We start from the raw sequence: 22,945 nt of genomic DNA, 5'->3' as shown, positions 1-22,945 counted from the left end.
CAGGAAATTATGATATGAGTTTTGAAAAATGGCATAATCTATTGTCTCTTACTAAAGTACTTAACAACTGATAAACATCCATCCAGAATTCTCATTATTTTCAGGTACCGTGTTACATATTTCAGTACTCAAGTATTACTAATTAAGACAAATAGAGATCAATAAATTAAGCTTCAAAACAAGGAAATAAACTCTGACTTTGTCAAAAAAAAGTTAAATATTTAACATTAGTTTCAAAAACTAATTAATCTAAAGTTTGACCAGAAAGTTTTTAAAATATATACTTTTACAATAAAGACAACTAAATTCAAAATCAATAAAAACAATATACTTTGTGGTAAAATTCAAACACATAACAAATATTTACATTAAGCAAAAGACCATCACACAGTTCATGAAAAATTTTAATACAATATTACTAAAACCTAATGGAATGCAGTTTATTTATAGGTAAAATCATTATAATTGAGCTGTTTTCTATTTAACTACTATAAAACAAAAAATAAGATATCTTGAAATGAAATAACATTTTTGACAAGCTATTAAAATTAAAAGAACAATATCTTTTACATTTCGCTAAATAATTGTTTTGTTGCATTCATAACAAACAGTAAATCTAATTTTATTTATTTATAAATTAAAAGATTAGAAGTTTCATCAATTTTGCTAAAAAGAGAAGTTGAGATTTTAAAATAAACTTATATAACATTTAAAAATAAATATAGAAAGAAAATCGCATGACAAATCTAGTTTAAATTAGGGCCATTTCAATTTAAATTAAGAAGTATAAGCAACAAAATTATAATTTCTCTCTAACAACCACATTTATTGTCATATTAATATTCTAAATTGTAATTAACCACTATTATCCAAAACTCTTTCCAATAAATACTTCTGAAAAACAAAATGTTTTTTTTTTTCTGTCTTTACAGGGACATTGTTTTTTTCTTCACTTTCTTAATTTTAAAAATGTCACCTTATGACATAGGGCATGGCCTTTAAATTTAAAAAAAAGAAAGAAAAAAAAAGAAACACACTTTCTGTTACATAAAATTAGGGTTGGCAAAAATAATGATTTTTTATTTTTTACACTTACCAGTCAAATCATTTGATAAAATATATTAATAATACTTAAAATCATTAAAAAAATAATAGCATAGTTAAAATATTTAATATTTCTAACTACAATGTTTGGAATTATTATTTAATTATTATAAACTTAACACTGAAAAGAAAAAAAATGGTTATTTTTGTTCAAACTAAACATACTGAAATGTTAAAGACAGAAAAGTAATTTTATAAGTTTGATATTCAATGAAAATTAAATTAGTTAAGATCAGAATAGATTAAAGAAAAAATTATTTTAAGTTTCTCTAGCAGAACAAGAATTTTCATTATTGATACAGATGCTCAGAAAAATAAAATTCCAGTTTTTTTTTCTTCTTTTCTTTCAGATTGAGTTTAGTGAATTTCCCTTATTTTTGTAATGGTTGAAATGATTTTTTATTATAAATTTTTCAGTTATGACTTATTCTTGTACACAAAGCAAAACACTAATACTTATCATTAGAGATAGAAATAAATTTTTTTATTTAAATTTTTGCAAGACCAATTTTTCCAGAAATCACACTATTTTTAAATTTTTAATAGTTTGTTCAAGTCACGTTTCAAATATAAAAAAATTTCTTGGTTTATTTTTAAAACAATCAATACCAATTAACAAAACATTTTGGAAAAATTGTGACTTCTAAAGTCTTTATGTACTAAGAACATTAATTATTATTCCAGAATGACATAAGTAGTGAATGGCAGTTAAAGTAATAAAAATTTGTATAATAAAGAGTTATAGCTTTAAAATAAAAATAAGAAATAAACTTTCTGTCAACTAAACTCTAAATAGAACTTTGCGAGCAGCAAATATAATTCATTTTTTTTCTCACTTTAAATGATTATTGGTTGAATGTCAATGATACATAAATAGGATGAAACATACCAACTGAAAAATTTAGTTTGATAAATGACGATGTGAAAGAATTAAATAGGCAAATGCTGAAATTTTCAGTTGCTTTCTTCATTTTGGCGAATAACCACTGCATTTGTTCAATATCATTATTTTATTTACACATGTACGTAAATATACATATACGTAAATGTATACATGTATCTTCACTTATACTGTACACTGTGTATGTTTTACACTGTATGTTTTTCTTAAATACCATTATTTTACACTGATGGAAACTTTTATTATATTAGTAAAAAAGTTATTACATTTTTCCTCATAAAATAACTATTAGTGCATGTTGGAAAAAAACAACAATATAAACAAACATTGCAGACACTCACCAAAGCATTTAGGAAGTGTAACAGTAACAGAAGAATGGCAACACTCACTGTAACAGATATATTTTTCAACTACAGATCCGATTAATTGACATCAATAAATATGAATAAGAAAAGATTAAGATTTATAATATTAGGATTTTAGTTAATCAAAATGATTTACACAGTTAATTATTTAGATTTTTTTTATTCCCAGAGACTGCGTTTTTTTAAAAATTTTTTACTCCACATAACGGGAATACTTTGAAGCAAAACAAAACTGAAAGATCATTAAATGACAGGCAACTTGGAATTATGAAATAATAAAACTGGAATTTCCGAAACTAATTTTTTTCAAGACACTGCAAATTATTAAAAAAAAAAAGAAAAAAAAAAGAATTCATCTAAAGATGATTTAGTTAAAAAAAAAAACTATTTCATCTAAAGATGAGTCAGTATAACAATATTTAAATACTCTATCTATAACAAAAACAGTTGAAATATCTAAAATCTTATACAGATAAAATATATGTATTTAGTCTAATGCAGTCAGGTTAGTCAAACAACAAGAGGCTCTGTATCACTATCACAGTATAAAAAATTACTCTGTGTTTGGTCCTGGTTTATTGATAATTGCTCACAAACATTGTTCCCAATCTGAACTAAACAGGGGACAGACGTGACAGTCTCATCTGCAGTTTTGTGATTTTTACTCGCATCGTCTCTGCACACTCTAGAGTCTATGAGTGAGCTTTCCGACTTTCTGTCTGTACTCGATGTCTGAGGAAGATCTTGAAGCTGACTGCTACCAGACACGAGTACAGATACGTCATCCAGTAATTCGACATCAGGCACTTGCGGGGGCAGGTCAGGGACCGACACTTCTAGAGAGACGTTGGGAGGTACCTGGGGACGACGTGAACTTCTGGAGTGTCGATGCCTTCGGGATCGTCGACGATTGTGGTAAATCTGCACGCCAGATTGCAGGTTTTCCACGCACAAATTGCGACGAGGGTCATTCTGCACGGCAACAGCATAAGAAGGGGGTGGCTCACGGAATATGAATTCTCTACTTAGACGAGAAAATGGTGTCTCTCTGCTCAAGATACGACTGTCCAACATGCGCAAGGCGTGCAGGCGACAAGTGCAACTAATAGCAATGACTAGCAAAAGAGCACATATAAGGGATCCCATTAAGGCAGCAGTAAGAACTCCATTTCTGAGGCCTAAATAGAATAGTGATCAGAAAATATCAGCTGTTTTATGCATCTTTATTAGAAGATTATTAAAAACTATATTTATGTACAGTGCACACAAAAAAAAACTTTTGATCTAATGAATAGATCTTCATGTTCAAGAACTCAATCTTAAATGGCATGAGGGGGTGAATTAATAAGCGCAGCCAATATTTTAAGTTACGAAATCAGACAAAAAAACATGCTCTCTCTGAATAAACATACCTTTTACTTCACAACAGATTTTGGATTTCTGACCCCTAAGATATAAAGGGTAGCCACAATCGAGGAAATATTGTCCCAATTGTTTGATCAGAAGAGTGCTTCACAGTTTGAACCCCTTCATGTTAGTTTTTTTTTTCTGCAAATTTATTTTCGCAATATCCCAAGAATATATTAAGCGCATTGAAAAAATTTTGCATACAATTATAAAATTCTACACCCAAAAATAATTCAATGCAGAAAAAAAATTTTTTTTAAACATTTATTCTTTTATTTAAAAATGGTTGAAAACATTTTGAATTGTAAGGTATAGAATTTTTTGCATCAATTTAAAGAACATAATTTTTCATGGCAAAGTACAAATTTTGAGCAAAATCGGTTGAATAGTTCCATTTTAAATATCTAACTTTCTATAAATTCAATTTCTCAGAAACCATTCAACCGATTTTGCTCAAATTTTGTATTTCACCACGTAAAATTACATTCCTTAAAATGATGTAAATAATTGTTACAATTCAAAAATTTTTTCGACTTAATAAGTGCAGTAATAATAAAAGCAAAGTGAATAATTAAATAAAGTAATAAAAAATAATAAATATTTACTAAAAGTTATTTTTTGCAAGGAATAATCTTTAGATAAACGAGTTTTATAATTGTGTGCAAAAATTCTCGAGATACAACGAAATAGGCAAAAAGTTACATGAACATTAAGGGGTCCAAATTTAGGAGGGCTGACTGAAGTATTGGGACCATATTTCCCAGATTGCAGGTACAGTATTTTGGGGGTCATAAATCTGATTCCCTCAACAAAAAAAAAAGGTATGTTTATTCAGAGAAATTACATTTTTGTATCTGGTTTCGTAACTTGAAATATAGTCTTCACTTATTATTTAGTATATTAGAGGTCACCAGCTCGAGCCATTACGAATGAATCCTAGAATGTGGTCCTTTATTTGGTGTAAAATAATATGTACAGTGTGTCAAAAAAATAACCACCCTGAATAATTATTGATCTATTACTAAATTATTTATCAAATATAATAATTATTATTGTATTATTATAGAGATCAATCATAATTATTGATCTTCATGTTCTCAGACTCAATCTTAAGTTTGTGGTTGTAATCTCACACAAGCTAATTAATTAATACAACAGTAAAAAGCAACTTTAATGATTAAAAAACAAAGTATTTAATATCTAGTAAAAAAACAAACAATATGATACAAGGAAAACCTATAAATCAAATTAATAAAAACAACACTCATAAATTTTCGAACGGTATCCTTGAAAGAAGTGCCGATATAAATATTAAAACCAAGGACAAGGCCAGATATAATAAAATCAACTGAATTTTTTAAAAAAATCTTAATAAATAGCTCAAAAAGTAGTGGAATTAGAAATGCATCACTTGTCAAAAGTGCAAGCTGCAATCGGCTTCAAAAAATAATAACATGCTTTTTAGCAATACATATTTGTATGATTATAGTACTAAACAATCACCTGCTTTTTTAAATGAATGACGATAGTTTTTAACGAAAAGTACAATGATTTTTAAGATGTGATTCCATATCAGGCAAAAATTATATATTATTTCATTATCATTAATAGATATCAATTAATAGATATCATTCATTAATAGATATCAAATTAACATGGCAGACGATAAAAGAAAAGCTTTCATTATTAATAATTTATGCATTACAGGCATCCCCACTCACCAGTTAGATTTAAATGTTCAGTTAAGATAAGAATACAATAGGTGGTCACTTCAATAGGGACTTCCTGTTCATTTATTGCTCTGAACAGGTACAAGGAGTACAGTTTAAGAATTAATCATATCTTGCTGGCAGTTGTACATTGGAGTGAATGAAAGCGGTTTAACCCCTCTTTATTTTCCTCACTCACACACTATTTAGAATGCAAAAAGGCACAGACTTATTTGCTTTGCAGAAGGCTTATTGGTCGCCTCCTGGTGTGCTATAAGTTTTAATAAGAAAAAGTTTCCAAAAATCTAAGGCACTAGTGTACAGTGTGTGTTTCTCTAAAGTAGAAAAATTATTGATTACGTCAGTAAATACAAGACGAGCATGAAAAAGAATAATTTAAAATAATCAAAAATGAAAAAAATTGCAGTTTTGGAAGAAATAAATTTCAAAATTCCCCAACCTGAAATAGCAAATTAATTTGGAATTTCCCATTTTTTGAAAAAAGAAAAAATTCTGAAAGTAGTCAAAAGGAATATGCAAGGCTGTGAAAGTTTTCGTAAAAAAAGAAAGGGAAAAATCGAATTTTGATAGATTAATGAATTAAACGAGTATAAAAACAGATTTCAAATACAGACTTTTTCGAAAGGAACAAGCGTCGAAAGTTTTTTCGAAAGGAAATAAAGTATCTGTATTATTTTTCTCATTAGTATAGATTTATTTTTATATAACTTTAAATGAAATTTATATTTTATAATACTAACATAGACAATTTAAATTATAATTGTTTATTCATCAAACAAAACACTGTACTAGATACAATTAAAAAGTAAAATTCCATAAAAATTAAGCATTTCAAATTGAATAATGCACTCCCATTTCAATTGAATAACCCGCTTAATTGAATAGTGCTGGCAAGCACCAATAGTATTCCTTTAAACAAGGTTGACTGTATCCGAAGTTATAAAACAATAATTTACCAAAATAAATGAAAGGATAATGAAAATTGAGAAACAAAAATAGGTTTTTTTAAAAAAAACCCTTACATGTAAATACTCTCAGGGTAGAAGTTTCAAGTTCCTTAAGTCAGGCATATAATTGACAACACTCCAGAAATGCTTAGGAATAATAGAAGAATCTTGAGGATGCACCTAATGATGGTGGTTCCGGTAAAACCAGGTTTTTTAAAATCCTCTATGGTGCAAGTGCAAATTATGGTATTGAAAACAGAAGAATGATATCCCGCAATTTGAAAGGTCGAATTCCCAGTTTTGGGGTAAAATAACGTTTTTCCCTGGCAATTACCTAATTTTTTTAAAATTGTGTTTTCCTGGACAATTCCTAGTTATCCCGATATTTTCGTAGAGTACCAACCTCGATAATATCAAACATTTGCAATCAGTTTCTTAAGCCTTAAAGGTTCTTTGAAGTTTTTCTCTTAACGGTAAACTGTAGGGAGTAAGTTTAAACTGTAACAGTAACTGTTTTAAACTGTAGGTAAAGCTAAATCAAACTTACTGAACATTTTTGTACTGAGTTAAAATGTTTTTTAAAGGAAGAATGCTTTATTTTTTATAATAAAAAATTTGGGTTGATAAAATAAATGCAACACTAAAAATGAAGAGAATTAAAAAAAAAAAAATTGTAAGAAACATACAAAAAGACAAACATAAGAAGTAAAATGTCTTACAATTTCTTTCATCTGATCCATCTCCACAATCATCAGTTCTATCACAGGTCCAGACTTGCTCTATGCAACGACGATTATCACACAGAAATCCCCCATGGTCATAGTTACAAAGCTCAGGCACTGTTAAAAAAGAATACTCAATATGCATAAAAAACAATGAAAAAAAAAAACTATAATTCATTAGAAACTGCAATAGCATTTTGCAAATTTAAATCCAGCTGGAGAAAAAAGTCTGAAAAATGTATCGGCCACATTTGTTGACACACTATAAGATTCTGCTAAGTCATTTCTTTCGTTTCAGGCTCAATTCGTCTTCTGACTCAATTTTCTTCTTTGTGTATCATTAGCTAGCTTCAAAAACCTTTAATCTTTGTGATATTTCATAGTTTGAAAATATTTTAGCATTCACGGGGTTCTTTACTTCGGCATTTTTACATGGTGAAAGATCACATTTTTTACCCATGATGAAAATTTTCCAATTTATTAATTATGCACGGCACACAAAATAAACAAATAATTGCGTAATACAAAACAGCGAAACAAATAAACAGAGCACACAAAGCCACAGAAACGTGTCGGCAACTGACCAACGCGAGAAAGAGACTGAAACTGGTATGCATTTGCTACATTTGTGTATCAATGGGGTTACATCCGTGTTACAATATGTATTACAAAGCTCAGGCACTGTTAAAAAAGAATACTCAATATGCATAAAAAACAATGAAAACTGAATATGTACAAAAATAAATACAAATAGGAAGTATATAAAAAATTTCCTGAATAAAAACCCATTACATGTATGTTTAAATATAAAAATATTGCATATAAACTTATGCAAAACATGTCATTATTGAAAAACTACAGTCTGTCTAATAATTTGGTCTAATTATTACCATATACTAATATAATACCCGATATAATAAATATTCTACGTTTATATAATATATCGTCTAATTTATCCAATCGCCTAATTTAACTAATTGATACAGGAACGTAAACAAGTGCAAACCGGTTTCAGTCATGTAAAAACAATAATAGTATCATCTGATAATTAAGATTTTACATAGATTCTTATAGTGCGTCTAATAATTTGGACAGGGTGAGAGGAAGAAAAAAAAAGTGACTTGATTACCACAATTCTTTTCATCAGAAGCATCTTCACATTGTGTTATACCATTACAACGTTGCTGTAAAGAATAGCATCCTCTTTTAGAATCACAAGCAATCTTCCCTGGACACATACTGAAACAATCTATCTCATCCACTCCATTCACACAGTGGAAAATGCTATGGAGAGAGAAAAACACACATCAGATTTCTTACTTAGCGATATTAAAGCATAACATAGTCTTCAGTAAATATCCTATTACAGAAATATTTCTATTATACTTTATCTTATTTAATTCCTACTCTCCCTCTTGTTCAAATTTTCAATCGTTCATAAAATACTTTATATTCATTCACCCAAGTTCAAATAAATTTTTTTAAACTTGTTGTGGATAACACTTGATGTCAATACAGTTTGTTCAAATATTAATTCGTTCATTAAATTAAATTTATAAATTTTAGTTTTATATGGGAGAAAATTTTTTAATCGTTCATTAAAATGCAATTAAATAAAAAAAAAAATTTTGACCTAAGGAGGAATTGACTTTAATTTTTTTCTATGTATTACTTGTATAACTTTTCTATTCTATTTCTATAACTTTTCTATTTGATTTTTTCCTTTGAGAGCAATAAGTGTTACATAACTTCTCAGATTCTTATCTAAGGTGGTTGTGATCTATAAAAAAATGTTAGCAAAACATAGATTACCAGTGTATTATTTTTAATGCATTTCTCTCTATAAAGTATGTATATTAATTTAAGTACCTTTTTTTAATATTAATATAAAAGTTGTGTAAAGAACTACTTTGTTACAAATAGTCTAGCATTTTTCTAACTCTGAGTATACATTTACTTTATTTTTGTACACTCATGACACTTCTCATTATAACACCTGTTTTTGCCAGGTAAACAAGGGTTGCACACCTGTCAACATTGGAGATATAAAATAACGGAGATTTTACGATCCACATCTCTTAGGTTACAAGTAAAGTGTTTTAATACATCATGCAAACCAAAAAGAGAAATTCAAAATTGGAAATAATACAAGCACTTTTATTTAGTGAAGTAAAAAATATGTATATAAATCTTAATCTAAAGAAGAATTTTTTTAAACCATTATTCATAATTACTCAAACTATCTTATTTTATAACCCTTGTTGAACAGCCGACCCAATTTTTGGGTTTACGACTACTGATGTCCAACTCCGTACCCTTGTAATTTTGAACCCGATCCGCCAACACCTGGATCAAGTATTGGGAGAAATTTGCCTTCAGAAAACTTTGATTCTTTTATTTGTAATGTGAAATATTAGATTTTCTGTGTAAAAAAAAAGATATTAAATGAGGAAGGAAACATTTCAGTTTGACTAAAATGTGAAATTTTTATAACAAATAAACATAACAGATGTTTACAACAAATAAATATAACAGATGTTTACAACAAATAAATATAACAGATAGAATTATTTAACTCGAATCTCAATAACTGATTACTATTACTGACAATTTTAAGACTGGTTTTTTTTTCCAGGTAAGACATAGGAATACTCCAGGTTTTTGTAAAAAAATTGCCACTTGTCCTGACTATTCTCTGATTTTTGGAGTTCCTGACAATTCCAGGTTTTCCCTGACCCGTAAGAACCCTGTCTATATCTTGACCCAAAAAATGCACATACCCATCACACCTATCCCTCATAGGATGGTAACAGTCAGTAGAATTGTGGCTGCATCGCACATAGTTAGGAGCACAGTAACCACAGTCGATTTCATCACTAAAATCGGGACAATCAGTAATTCCGTCACAGTGTTTGGATGCATCATAGCAGTGCAGCATAGAGCGGCATGATCTACCGGTTGGGCAGCGATCTGAAAAGGTAATTTATTTTTAATATATAACAAAGAAACTATTCAGAGTAAAAATTTATATGCAGGTTTCGTTCACATTATAATTTTGAATTATTGGAGGCAAGTTTAAATATACAAAGTGACTATACTGCAATCAGGAATAGCGAATTTCTTCCACAGTGGAAGAGACTGTAGAATAAAACCACTCCAGAATAGATAGCTATCTTCCAACCAAAATGGGAGATATGGAAGAAATACTCTTTTTTAAAAAAGAAATATCAAGTAATAAAATGGTTTTTTAAAAAGCAATCTAGTTTAAAGAATAGTTATAGTAGTTAAATAATTTTTGAACTATTAAAAATATCATTTTTAAACCCCCCAGAGGTATGATTTGTTAAGGGAACATGGAGGACTTCGTGCACCGACAGATTTAGCGTGCATCAGTCACCATTTACTAGACGAGAGTCTTCGGCCGGCAGGGATCGAACCCACGACCTTTTGGACATGGGCCCAGTGCCCTACCAATCAGGCCTCCAATAGTCCTTTAATTTATATATTGGTAGATTTTTTTTAATATCAATATATTAATTAAAGGGGAGGGATAATTAATACACTAGTATATTTTGCTTATTATAGATGTTATAGAAAAAAAATTATATATTTTTATCAAGTTAAGCGTAAGTGTAGAGCAAATTTTAACAATGTAGCTAATATAAATAACTCGCATAGACAGTGGATTTTGTGTTTAAAATTATAGAGTGGCACATTATAGAGCAATACGCCTCACTAAACTTATGAGCTGAGGCATTCATTGATGCCTCAATTAAATGCCGCGTTAAGTTCAATAATCAAACTTAAAATTAAAAGGAATAATAAAAACAGTGCTAAACTAAAAAAATGATGAAAAGAATATTATTTCACATTCATTATTTTCTTTCTGTCAGGAAATGTTTCAAAGAATAAAACAAATTTAGAACATAAAAGAGTCAAGTAAAACAGCATCTTACTTAAACAAAACAGCATCTGCAGTTATGAACAAAACAATAACAGTAATTAAATATTACACTATATCTGTACTTTACCCTTAAAACAAGACAATGGGTAAGCATGAAAGAGTATTATTAGAAGTTGACTGAGTCAGAAAAGGTAAGCTATATCTATAGTTTGTCTACAGTATGAACTCTCCCCGCCTCAAAGTCTGAGGCTGTCTGCTATTACGGAAACAAGAATAGCGCATTTCAGGAAGGGCAGCTTCTCTTCACTCTAGGGCTAACACAGTAGAGCTATGAAAAAGATTTCCTTTCTCTCACTGCCAAAACCTGTTCTAAACAATGACCCCACATTCCAAGGTAGCCTTTGTTACCATGGTCCCTGCCGTGGGTCCAGATGAACGACTAGAGGAGTTCTTACTTTAGACAAACTATAGTTTGTATTATTGAATCACAAAACAATCACAGTAATTCATCGTATTGTAGCGTATCTACCACTACAAAATTACAACTACAATTCACTAGTATATAAGACATGTTAACTCAACTCTATGTTGGGGTACCTTTTCATAGATGACGGTTGACATGGTCTGTAACTACTCTCCCCACATTGGTGACCTTCGGACGTGATGTGAACACGCCTACCTTGGAAGTAACGCCCATTTCGATATGAATACGCCTACTTCGTTGGAAGGTTCACATTGAATAGTTGACTTGCTACTTGTGACTGCAACATTATCCATCTCCTCGCACTGTTGCTACTCAGTCTCGAGCACACAACGTCGGCGTGCATACACTCGACTGCTAAAAGGCAACACAGGAGCGACTACGACTGTGAAGTTAATACACCTCTCACATTCAGCACTCAAAAAAGATACGGTGATATTAATACAGCTCTCCCGGCTTCGCACAAAACAGCAATGAATCAACTAGTGGCATCCATTCATCGAATTCTATCACAGATATAATTCTAGTGGGGGAGTACTGTAGCGTATCTACCACTACAAAATTACAACTACAATTCACTAGTATATAAGACATGTTAACTCAACTCTATGTTGGGGTACCTTTTCATAGATGACGGTTGACATGGTCTGTAACTCCCCACAGTATAATTACTATAGAATTTACGCAAATTTGTTTTATTTATAAACTTTATACTTAAAACCAGACAGCATGTAAACTGCTAGAAGCATAATTAAAGGTTGATTGTGTCAGAAAATCGCTTTTCGATCTCCTAAATTTGCAATAAAATAATAGAACAAAAACAACGTACTGGAACAATTTTGTTCATCAGATGCATCTTCACATTCAGGTATACCGTTGCATCGCATACTTGAAGGCACACATTTGAAATTCCCACACCTAAACTCTTTAGTGGAACAGTGACTAAGGCCTGAAATGCAAGTAACAAAATATTTTTAATTCAAAAGCAGTACCAACCTTTTTTTTTTAACAGAATTTTTGTGAAAAACCCTATTTTTGTCTCATTGTGAAAAATCTACTTGGCATTTTTCTGAATCTGCAAGGATCTTTGTTTTTGAATATATGAAAATAAGGTCATGTTTCTCTGAGTTATAGTTTTGAAATGACAAGTTAAAAGGATAGTTGACACCATTCTTCGAAAGAAGAATTTTGTGAAGGGTTTATTTTTTAAATGAAAAATAGTGGAAAGATTAAAAATAATACAATATTATGAATGCAGGTCTTTTTTTACAATAAATTAATTTATAAATGGTCTGTTTTTACAAAAATATCTATAATAGGTCAATTTTTTAAAATGAAAATAATGGATATTTTGTAAACTGACCCACATTTTTCTTAAATAGCACAAAGTTTTAACTTCCAATTCAATAAGAATTCCACAAAAAATCGCTTTTAAATTATGTGACGCAATAGGAAATTTCATAAATAATATGGGCAAGCTTTTGGACATAACACTAAAATACAATCTCGTCCTAAGCAAGCTTCAAGGGGAAAATGATAAAATTTAGAGAAACTAGCAAAAAATGAAAGTACAAATAAACAATTTAATTAAAAGAAAACTATTACAATCCTTTAATTTAAAATTATCTAATAAAAAAGTAACTAAAATAAACATTTTTAGTATAACTTCACAAAATTGTAAGAAATTTTAACAACGTCAGCAAAAGGATGAGTCAAGATGTAAAAAAGACGAGGAAAGATAAAAATCATCACCACAGCTATCAATGCACACTTACAAAGGAAGAATGACTTTTGCTTGAGCTTGCACACATTGATGTACTAGTGGGAACAATGTTCAACATCATGCTCCCCGTAGACATTGATTTGACGATACATCGGTATGTATCGTACACATCTCATTAAATCACAATTTCTGATGCTTCAAAAAATTGCCAATCCAAACATCGGATCGGAGATGATTGCATAGAATAGATATCTTTTGATACATCAATTTATCGCCCAGTCCCATTATCAACATAAAAAAAAAATTTATGTAAAAAAGTTATGGTAAAGCATTATAAAATAAACATATATTTTTGTGATTTAAAATTATATAGTGATCCAAACAAATGTCTGAAAACATAAAATACCTTTTTAAATGCTAAAAATAAGGCTGTCAGGCTTCTAGACTGATTTAAGACTTAACATAACACCTGGCAACACAGAGGTTTGTACAAAAATAGTGGCACTTCTATTACTACTTATGAATAAATAAGTAATACTTCTTAAATTGCATACACAACATAAGATACATACCCATTGCATAGTTCAAACGAAAACCTCTGCCTCCCTTGGAAAATTCTGAGACGTGAAACTTCAACCACAATTTATTACCGTTCGATCTGATGGAATGGTGATGCAGAATGTCTTTACCGCAAAATTTCTGCTCAGTTCCATTTGCGAGAGGTCCTATTTTGAGCCAATTCATAAGGCAACATGGGTGAGATTCACAGCAACAGCTTTCCTCAATATCAATGTCATCAAACCTTCAAAGACAGAATTAACGACTATTAAAAGCACATAAAGAAAAAACATTAAAAAAATTTCAATTCACAAGATTCCAGACTTTATCAGGGCGCATAGCCAAATCTTTCAGCAAAAAATAAGAACCATTTAAGAACTTTTTAAATACTAAAAGAATATTTTCAAGCACTATATACATTAACAAAAAGCAAAATAGTTTTCAAAGACTACATGATCATGATATAATAACTAGTTTTTGATTGAGAACTCTTTTCTTGACTATATTAGCCACCATAAAAAGATTGGGAGATTTTTCGATTTGATTTCAGAGGTTGGAAAATGAAGCCTAAAATTGAGAATATCTTGCAAAATGTAGCATGCAGCAGAGTTGCACATGAGAGTGGAAGAATCTCACGGAACCCAGCTCAGTATACATACATGTGGACTCGTAAGTATTTCATCAAACATGTAACAGGGTGCGTAGCTGAATCTTTCAACAAAAAATAAGCACCTTTTAAGTACTTTTTAAGCACTATATACGTTAACAAAATGCAAAATAATTTTAAAGGACACTACATAATCGTAATAAAATAACTAGTTTCTGACAAAGAACTAGTTCCTAGATTATATTAGCCATTATAAAAATATCAAGAGATTTTTTGGTTCGATATCAGAGGGAGTAAAATGAAGCCAGAAATTGAGAATATGTCAGATTTATGTTTGAGTATAGTTTCACATAAGAGTGCAATAATCTCACCGAATTCAGCTCATGCGGGCCTGCAAGTATTTCATCAAACATGTAAAATGATTGGTGCTTTTATACGCTATGGACCGACAGCACACCGAAATGCATTGTGTTCGAATGAATTGTGAAAACGTTGAATAGAACAATGTGAAAACCCCGTTTTTGCAGACTACATGGCGAAAATAATAGTAAGGAAAAAAATATCATTTTTGAAAAGGGAGAATTAAGCATTTTTTAAAAATGCCCAATAAAAAAAAGCACCTTATAAAGGGCCTTTAAAAACAAAAATAAACACCTTTAAGCACTTTTTAAAAATGCTATGCACCCTGCTTATTATTGTGATAATTTTTTTTTACAAAATATGGTAGTAAATAGAATATATAGAATATAGGAATAGAATATATGTATTTTGTAATAATAATAGACAAAACATAGATATAAAATAAAAAGTATTGTCGTCAAACTGAAGAGTAATGAGAGAAGGAGGCAACAACCCCAAGCATCCAATCAGCAAAAGGAAGCTACCAATCAACACTAAAACTTTAAAATCTGTTACAAATATTATTTTTATTAGTATTAAATATTTTGCTGGTTAAATACTAATAACAAAATATTAAAATAAACAAAATATTTTATGTAGAATAAAACATGATTTAATTAAATTAACAAAGCATTCAGAATACATACTGAATGGTGATGACATCTCCAACATTTCCTTCGATGAGCCACGAACAAGATAAGTGACTCGGATAAGTATTCGGATAGAATGGACTGAAAATGATCCCTTCTCGCTTTGTTAGCTCCAAATCATGACATACTGAAAACAAAATAACCTTTCAAAATTACATAAAAAATTTATTTACATGATCATGATAAAATAACTAGTCTTACTTATAACTAATTAGACACAATAAAATAACTAGTCTATAAAGACTTTACATGATCATGATAAAATATTTAGTTTCTGACAAAGATCTCTTTTCTTGATTATATTAGCTATTATAAAATGGTCAAGAGATTTTTCGTTTCGATATCAGAGGGCCAAAAATGAAGAATGAAATTCAAAATAACTTGAAAAATGCAGCAGAGTTGCACATCAGATTGCAATAATCTCACCAAACCCAGCTCAGTAGATGGATTTGCAAGTAAAATGATTGGCGCTTTCATATGCTATGGACCGACGGTAAGACGAAATGGATTGTGGTTGAATGAATTGTGAAAATGTTGAATAGAACAATGTGAAAAGCACGCTTTTGTATAACACATGGCGAAAATTGACAAGGTAAAGAAAAAAATCTCACTTTCGAAAAGGAAAAACTAAGCACTTTTTAATAACATCTAATGAAAAAAGCACCCTTAAGGGCTTTTAAAATATGAAAATTGTAAATAAGTACTTTTTAAAAACGCTACGCACACTGAATTATTATAAATTCAAAATAACTTTCACTTATAACTATGGATATTGTTTTCGACACTAGGGTTCGCTGCTAACTTTTTACAGCTTATACTTCCCAGATTCTGTTTCCCTTGTATTTTGAGTAGTCTTGAGTTCTTGTATAAGTGTATTTGATATTTGATTTATTATTTGTGTTTACAAAAATAATCATCATAAGAATCGTCATTCGGAAAAAAGAATCGTTATAAAACATTTCTTACCTTGTCAACAGTATATCAAATTCGAAATTTAAACCATATGATAATTTGTAAAATAAACCTAATCTCGCTGTTTGAACAATATTCTAACCTTAACATATGACGGTTCACGGCTTGCAACATGAACAAACATCTAAAAAGAGATTAAATCGTGACTGCCAAAAAAGCAAGTTCTTTCTAGATCTAGTAACTACGAATAATCTATAAATAACTTAAACAAATTTTCACTTCAAACTCCCTAGAATTACTTAATATCATTTGTTTTTTATGAAATACAGCAGATTTGAGCTCAAAAATTATATAATTTATTATTTATTTTATTAAATTTATGTAATTAAAAATATCCCCTTGTACAGCAAGTTGTATACTTTCCAAACAGAAGTAAAACAGCTCAAAAATTCGAGATTGTTGTTTACATTTATATTAAAAACACCATCCATTATAACAAATAAATATATAGGGTAAGAAGGTTGTCAAAGTGACTCGATAAATTTTCATTCCTTTATAGCCCTTTCTCTGTAACCAAGCACAAGAGATGTCCCTGTGACTAATCAAAATTATTTATTACCTTTCGGTCCCTGACTAACCAAAGTTCATACTCAAATTAAGATAAATAAATAAAAAACAACTCAAAACCTTTTGAGATCAACTTTAACAACAGTAGATAAAAAATGCATTAAAAAAACTGGAACCAGCTGAAAACATTGTTAAAGCCCCAGAATTTTTTCAAGCTTTCTGCAACGTATCTCTCTGATACTACTATCTTTTTGCAAAATACTTTTAAAAATAAGAACAGATTACTAATTTAAAGTACCAAAAGCATCAACTTCAAAAAAAAATAATAAATATTTTTTTGGATTAAATAAAATAGTTTTTTAATTTAATAAGTAATATTTTTTTTATTCTTATATTATGGGCGATATTCTCGCATTTTGTAGAGGGGAAACATACTAATTACTTTCTTTTTCACATTTTAAAAATCATCATCACATAAAAAAATTAAAAATCGTAAAATTCGAAGTAATTACCAAAAAAAAAAAAAAAAATTTATGGCGAAATTCAATACAAAAAGGCGGTACTAAATGTGTTGTTTCATTTCAAGATTCAGTTGTTGTATAAATAGTGTCATATTAAAAATATCGGGTTTTAAAAACTATGTGGCAATTAATAGTAATAACTGCATAAAAAAACAGAACGAAAATTTCTGCAAAAAAGAAAACAAATTTTTTACTTCACCATTCTTTAATTTCATTCTCAAATAAGAATTAAAAAAATCACAAGCTTTTTTCTCCACTCAGATGTGTGGGAAAGGCATCTTTTGAATATAATTCAAAAGAAACAATGAAATCTTAAGAAAATTTCTGAAAGAAAAGTGAAAATGTTTACTCTTTAAAGGAAAAATCTTTTGGCAAGAACTCAGTAACATTCTGTGACAATGTCGCTGTGTTGCAATTAGGACTGGGCGATATTAGAAATTATATATCGTGATATATCGTCAGTTTTGCATCGCGATGTAGCGATGTATCGCGATATAGTATTTTTGAATTTCATTTACTTTAAGGCACAGAAAGTCAGATTTCTATCAAGACTTCATACGCATATTGATTTAAATCAATTTATAAATTTGAAAATATATATGTTTTGCTAAAGAAAGATATTAAATAAATTGACTAAGATGTACAAATCTTACTTAAAATATTTATTGAAAAAATGTGTGTAGATACAGAATGAAATATTTGCACTTCTTTATCGTTTATAAGGTATAAGCAGTCTTAATTTAAGTTAACCCTTAAAACACCCTTAATGAAAAAAAATATTGTTATTAAACAAAAGCTGATTTTAAAATTTCAAAATATATTTTAATTAATATAAAAGTTAGATTGACTAAAAGCCGAAGTTTAAAATTAAAAATGTTCGAATTTTAAACTGAAAAGTAAACATAAGAATTGTAATAATTTCTTAAAATTTTCGTTCTCTGAAAGATTTCTCAGTTTAAAAATAAAAAGGGAATTTTATAAAGATATCTAGCTGAAATTATTGAAAGAAAATTTAAAAAATTAAAAAAAAAAGTTTGTTAAGAAATTCATTATACACTTAAAACAAAGTGTTAAAAATATTTTTTTTTTTTTTAAAAAAGAAACTTTTTTTAACAAATCAATATTTGCTTGTACTATTATGCGTAAATAATTACAGAATTATTAAGTTCGATCGTAATGTTCAAATTCTTAATAAAGAAGTAAACACAAGTTTTGTTATATTTTCTAAAAATGATCACGCAAATAACAAAAGATTTCTTAGTTTAAAAATAAAAAAATAAATAAAAGTGAAATTTATCAATATATTTACCTAACAGCATAGGAACAAAATTTAAAAAATAAGTTCGTTAAAAAATTATTTGTATGCTTAAAACAAAGAGCTAAATAAATTTTAGAAAAAAAAACGCTTCTTAAACACTATTTTTATTATTATTTCATATAAATAATTAAATTAAATTAAATAATGAACGAACGAAAAACAAAGTAAGGCAAAGTTTCTTAATTAAATTCTTAAAAATAGAAACAAAAGAATTGTGATATTCGGTAATATATTTAGCTAACTAACTAATAATATAAAACGAAAATTAAAAAAAAATAATGATTTTACTCTCTAATAAAACGAAGTAGTAATTGATAAAAAAAAAAAGAAATGAATAAAATTCGCAAACTTTTCAAATTCTTTTGAACAAATAAAGTTTATTGACTTATGTCCAAAAAATAAGTTTTGTTTTAACTTTATTTCTAAAAATAAAAACAACTCAAGATTTATAAATTTAAAATCAGTAATAGAAGCCCATTAAATTATTAGAAGTTTTATCCGAAAGGTTTTTAATAAATTAAAAGAAAGTAAAAAAATAACCTAACAAATTTATTTACTTTGTAATTTAATTCCTTATGGGTGCCTTAAATTAGATTTCCGATAATTTTCACATTTAAAAATATAAAAAAAGTTTTGTCAGAAAATAAATAAAAAACTTATCTAATTAATGAAGAAACTTTTCTTTATAAATTCTTTTCAATAATAGATTGCGTTCAGAACAAGGTTACGACGGCGATCACGAAGTTAATCCCATTGAAAATAATCTACAAGAAACGATTTCAAATCGCGAAGGTGCGAAAACGAACATGTGATATAACGATATAAAGTCTCAAAAGTGATTCTGATTCTACCGCTCATCAGTCAAGGCCGTCTCAACATAACGAAACAATATCGTCTTCCACAGCGCGAGTTGGCATCGGAACGTAAGAGAAAGTCCTTGCGTGTATCGCTATATCGTTTTCTTCACTCGACGGCTTAAATCAGATTTCAGATGCATCGCTTGGAATGAAAGTTGCTGTATCGGTTTGCCGATATAGGCGTTAAATCGATATGTCGCGATATATCGATTTATAGCCCAGTCCTAGTTGCAATGATTCTGCCACACGGGTTAAAGTAATTTTCTTTCAGTAAAATTCTCAACAGTAATTATTTGGAAAAAAAATTTCAACTAAAAGATTACTCCAAAATGGGAAATCTGTTCATTAGCGGTTTCGAAAAAATTTACGAAAATTTGTGTTATAACCTAGTATTTTTGTTTTGAACAATAAACAAAAAATAATTAAGCTTCTATTAGCATGTTTCTTCCTTTCTGAACATATGAATTTTAATCAGACTTAGATAAGATGGAAAACTCTGCAAACACAAAATCCCAATTAAAAAAACCTTCTACAAACATTTCAGTCACCTTGGCCAAATTTGTTGGAAAATCAATGATTTTATTTTTTTTAAAAATGTTTTAATTTTTAAAAAAATTATATTGATTATATAAGGTTTCAATATATAAATGTTTGTACATTTTTATGTTAATTGTAGAGAGGCCCATAACTATCAATATAAAATGATATTGTAAGAAACAAATAGAATGACAAAAAGACAAATAGTAGATACAAAAATGAATTTATAATGCAAGTATATCCTCTTAAATATATAATGTATACTTACCATACTTAACAGGTGAAGTTTTAAAAAATTCAAAATTTGGAGACTGAGTAACTACACATGTTAAGTACCATGAAAATGCACCTTAAAAACAAAAACAAAGAAAATATTATGAAATAAATTGATCCATTTTTTTAATTAAAACATGTAACAATTGTTTATAAACTAAAAATTGTGCTTAATATTGATTAAAATGTTTTTTTTTTATCAAGAAATACTTCTGCACACAGTCAATGTATTTTGAGAAAACCATGTTACTAGCAGGGCCCGACTTAGCCTAATTGAGCCCCAGGTCAAAAACATCTTTGGGGGTCCCCCTCTGCATGAAACGATCTTTATGGAGGTATTTAAATTTTCACCTGATTACCTATACATAGATAACAAGAACATTGAGTAGAACTGTCCCCCCCTCCAATGGTCAGACGAAATATCGTTCTGATCACTTTATTGATTTTCTGACAATTCTTTGTCCATCATGCCAAATGCAGTTTTCTGATTGTTAACTTTGTCACCTAGATGAAATTAGGGTGGAATTTAGCTAAATTTTTGCAACTCCGATGGCTCAATTAAGCCAATCAGAAGCCTGTATATTTGTAAACATATAGCATTTTGTGATAGGTAAAAATACAGGTTTTTAATTGGCCAAATTTGTCCAACGTAATAGCAAAAAATAAACTGAGTTCCACACTAGAAAGTAATGGATTTACGAAACATAGATTTTTTGTTCATATAGGTAGATCAGTGTTTCTCAAACTTCTGTGTACCCTTTCTAAATTTTTCTTAATACTGTGTACCATTAATAAAATAAATGAATGTATTTTTTTACTATTAAAAATTGCACAAAAGTTAAAAATCACAACTGGCTGTTGATACCACTAATTATTAACTGTTAACTCTGCGTAAATATGTAATTGAAAATTGTCATGGCTAACTTTGTTTTTAAATAAAGATGTTTGAAATTTTCATTTGTTGTAAGATATTTTGCATAAGAACGCGTACCCCAGCTAAACTGTCCCTGTACCCCTGGGGGTACGCGTACCACACTTTGGGAAACACTGATATAGATTAATGAAGAAGCTAACATAACTGACAAATTCGACCCTGTACTGATATTTTGTTTTAAAAAAGTTCATTAAAGAAGGAAACCTAAAATAAACTATCTATATGATTTGGGGTCCCCTCTGATGTGCGGCACGGGGCAACTGCACTGTATGCCCCTGCCTTACTCAGGCTCTGGTTACTAACTGTAAATAAAGGGGTAGGGAGATCAATACTTTTACTTATTTTGATACATTGAAACAAACATTAAGTTTTTTTTTACAGTTATTAAATCTTAATTAGGAAATACTTTTATATTGTGATTCACCAAAATAATAACCAGGTTTTGGCCACTCCAGGGATGTGGTCTGTAAGAAAATAAATTTAAAAAAAACCATAGAAGGGAACAGAAAATTAAATAAAATTTCTCTGAACATAACATCTGCTGCAGTACTTAATTATTCATCTCTATAACTTTTGGTTGCACCTTTAACTTACAATCTATTTTTTGGGGTTATTTCTGTATCGTGATCGGTCACGCCAAGGTGCCAAATAGATTTTAAACTTACAAATTTAAAAAAAAAATATGTAGATGTTTGCCCGGGGACTGCTACAAGTTAAACCTTTCAAGTTTGTCTCCTTCTGAAATGTTTTTTTTTAAAGTTTTTCAAAATCCGCAGCCTGAAAATTGCGATTTTTTTTGCCACACATCACGATACGAAAATTTCCCCTATTTTTTAAAATTAAATCCCGTTTTGCTTAGTCTGTTTTTCAATAGTCAACAGAATATTTTTTCAGCATAATATAATTTACTTTAGCCAATAACTTGATTATAACAATGAATTACATACAACTTAGAGTTTAAGGAAAATCTCATAAAAAAAAGGAAAAATCATAAATCATTTACTATGATGTTTACTCACTTGTTATAAACAGAAGCCAATCCATGTACAGAATAGTCTAATGCAAGGCACAAAAGATTGAATGTGAAACTAGTAACATAGAAATTAAATTATATAGTAAACATTAAAATAGCAAAATAATAAATTGAAGCTGACGAAATATACAATCGAAAATATAAATACAAGAAACTAAGTTAAATTCAGCTAATTTTATCACAAATTATTTTCCTAGACATGTAAACAAACACACAAATATAGTACTAATAATATGAGCAAAAAAGTAATTGCAATGTTTTGAAAGAGTGGTAATATTGACTAACCTACTAAGCTTTTTCTTCTACTATATACAAGTAATCATCTTAAAATTGTAACAATATAAACTTTTTAAAAACGTACACATCGGACATTTTATTTATTTTTGTTATTGTACTTACGATTACAAGATTACATGCATCAAAAATAATTATTTATTTAGAATAGTTACTCATTAACAAATTTGACAATATAGATGGCGCTTCAAATTTAGTTTG

At 29.0% G+C, this 22,945-nt stretch overlaps 1 protein-coding gene across 3 annotated transcripts; it reads right to left on the bottom strand.

Annotated features, from left to right (window-relative positions):
* Nucleotides 1-2,095: 2,095 nt before the first annotated feature.
* LOC107440840 (low-density lipoprotein receptor-related protein 12) lies at nucleotides 2,096-22,944 on the bottom strand. 3 transcript variants are annotated; one of them, XM_016053898.4, is made up of 10 exons: nucleotides 22,736-22,944; nucleotides 22,437-22,505; nucleotides 20,479-20,559; nucleotides 15,496-15,625; nucleotides 13,857-14,086; nucleotides 12,391-12,510; nucleotides 9,957-10,146; nucleotides 8,306-8,460; nucleotides 7,174-7,293; nucleotides 2,096-3,548 (listed from the first exon to the last, which is right to left on the bottom strand). In XM_016053898.4, exons 2-10 carry the CDS (start codon nucleotides 22,459-22,461, stop codon nucleotides 2,881-2,883), a joined length of 1,719 nt encoding a protein of 572 aa, XP_015909384.2. In that variant the 5' UTR covers nucleotides 22,462-22,505; nucleotides 22,736-22,944; the 3' UTR covers nucleotides 2,096-2,880. The 3 variants fall into 3 exon arrangements, with proteins under 3 accessions (XP_015909384.2, XP_071038943.2, XP_071038944.2); XM_071182842.2 differs by having other exon boundaries at nucleotides 22,740-22,811; XM_071182843.2 differs by lacking the exon at nucleotides 12,391-12,510 and having other exon boundaries at nucleotides 22,736-22,877.
* Nucleotide 22,945: the final 1 nt, after the last annotated feature.

The sequence above is a fragment of the Parasteatoda tepidariorum genome, chromosome 4, assembly GCF_982258835.1.
Source record: "Parasteatoda tepidariorum strain Cologne lab strain chromosome 4, Ptep-v5.0, whole genome shotgun sequence".
In the NCBI taxonomy this organism is placed as follows: domain Eukaryota; kingdom Metazoa; phylum Arthropoda; class Arachnida; order Araneae; family Theridiidae; genus Parasteatoda; species Parasteatoda tepidariorum.
Note: the sequence above shows the minus strand (reverse complement) of the source record. Positions and strands in the feature narration are given on the sequence as shown.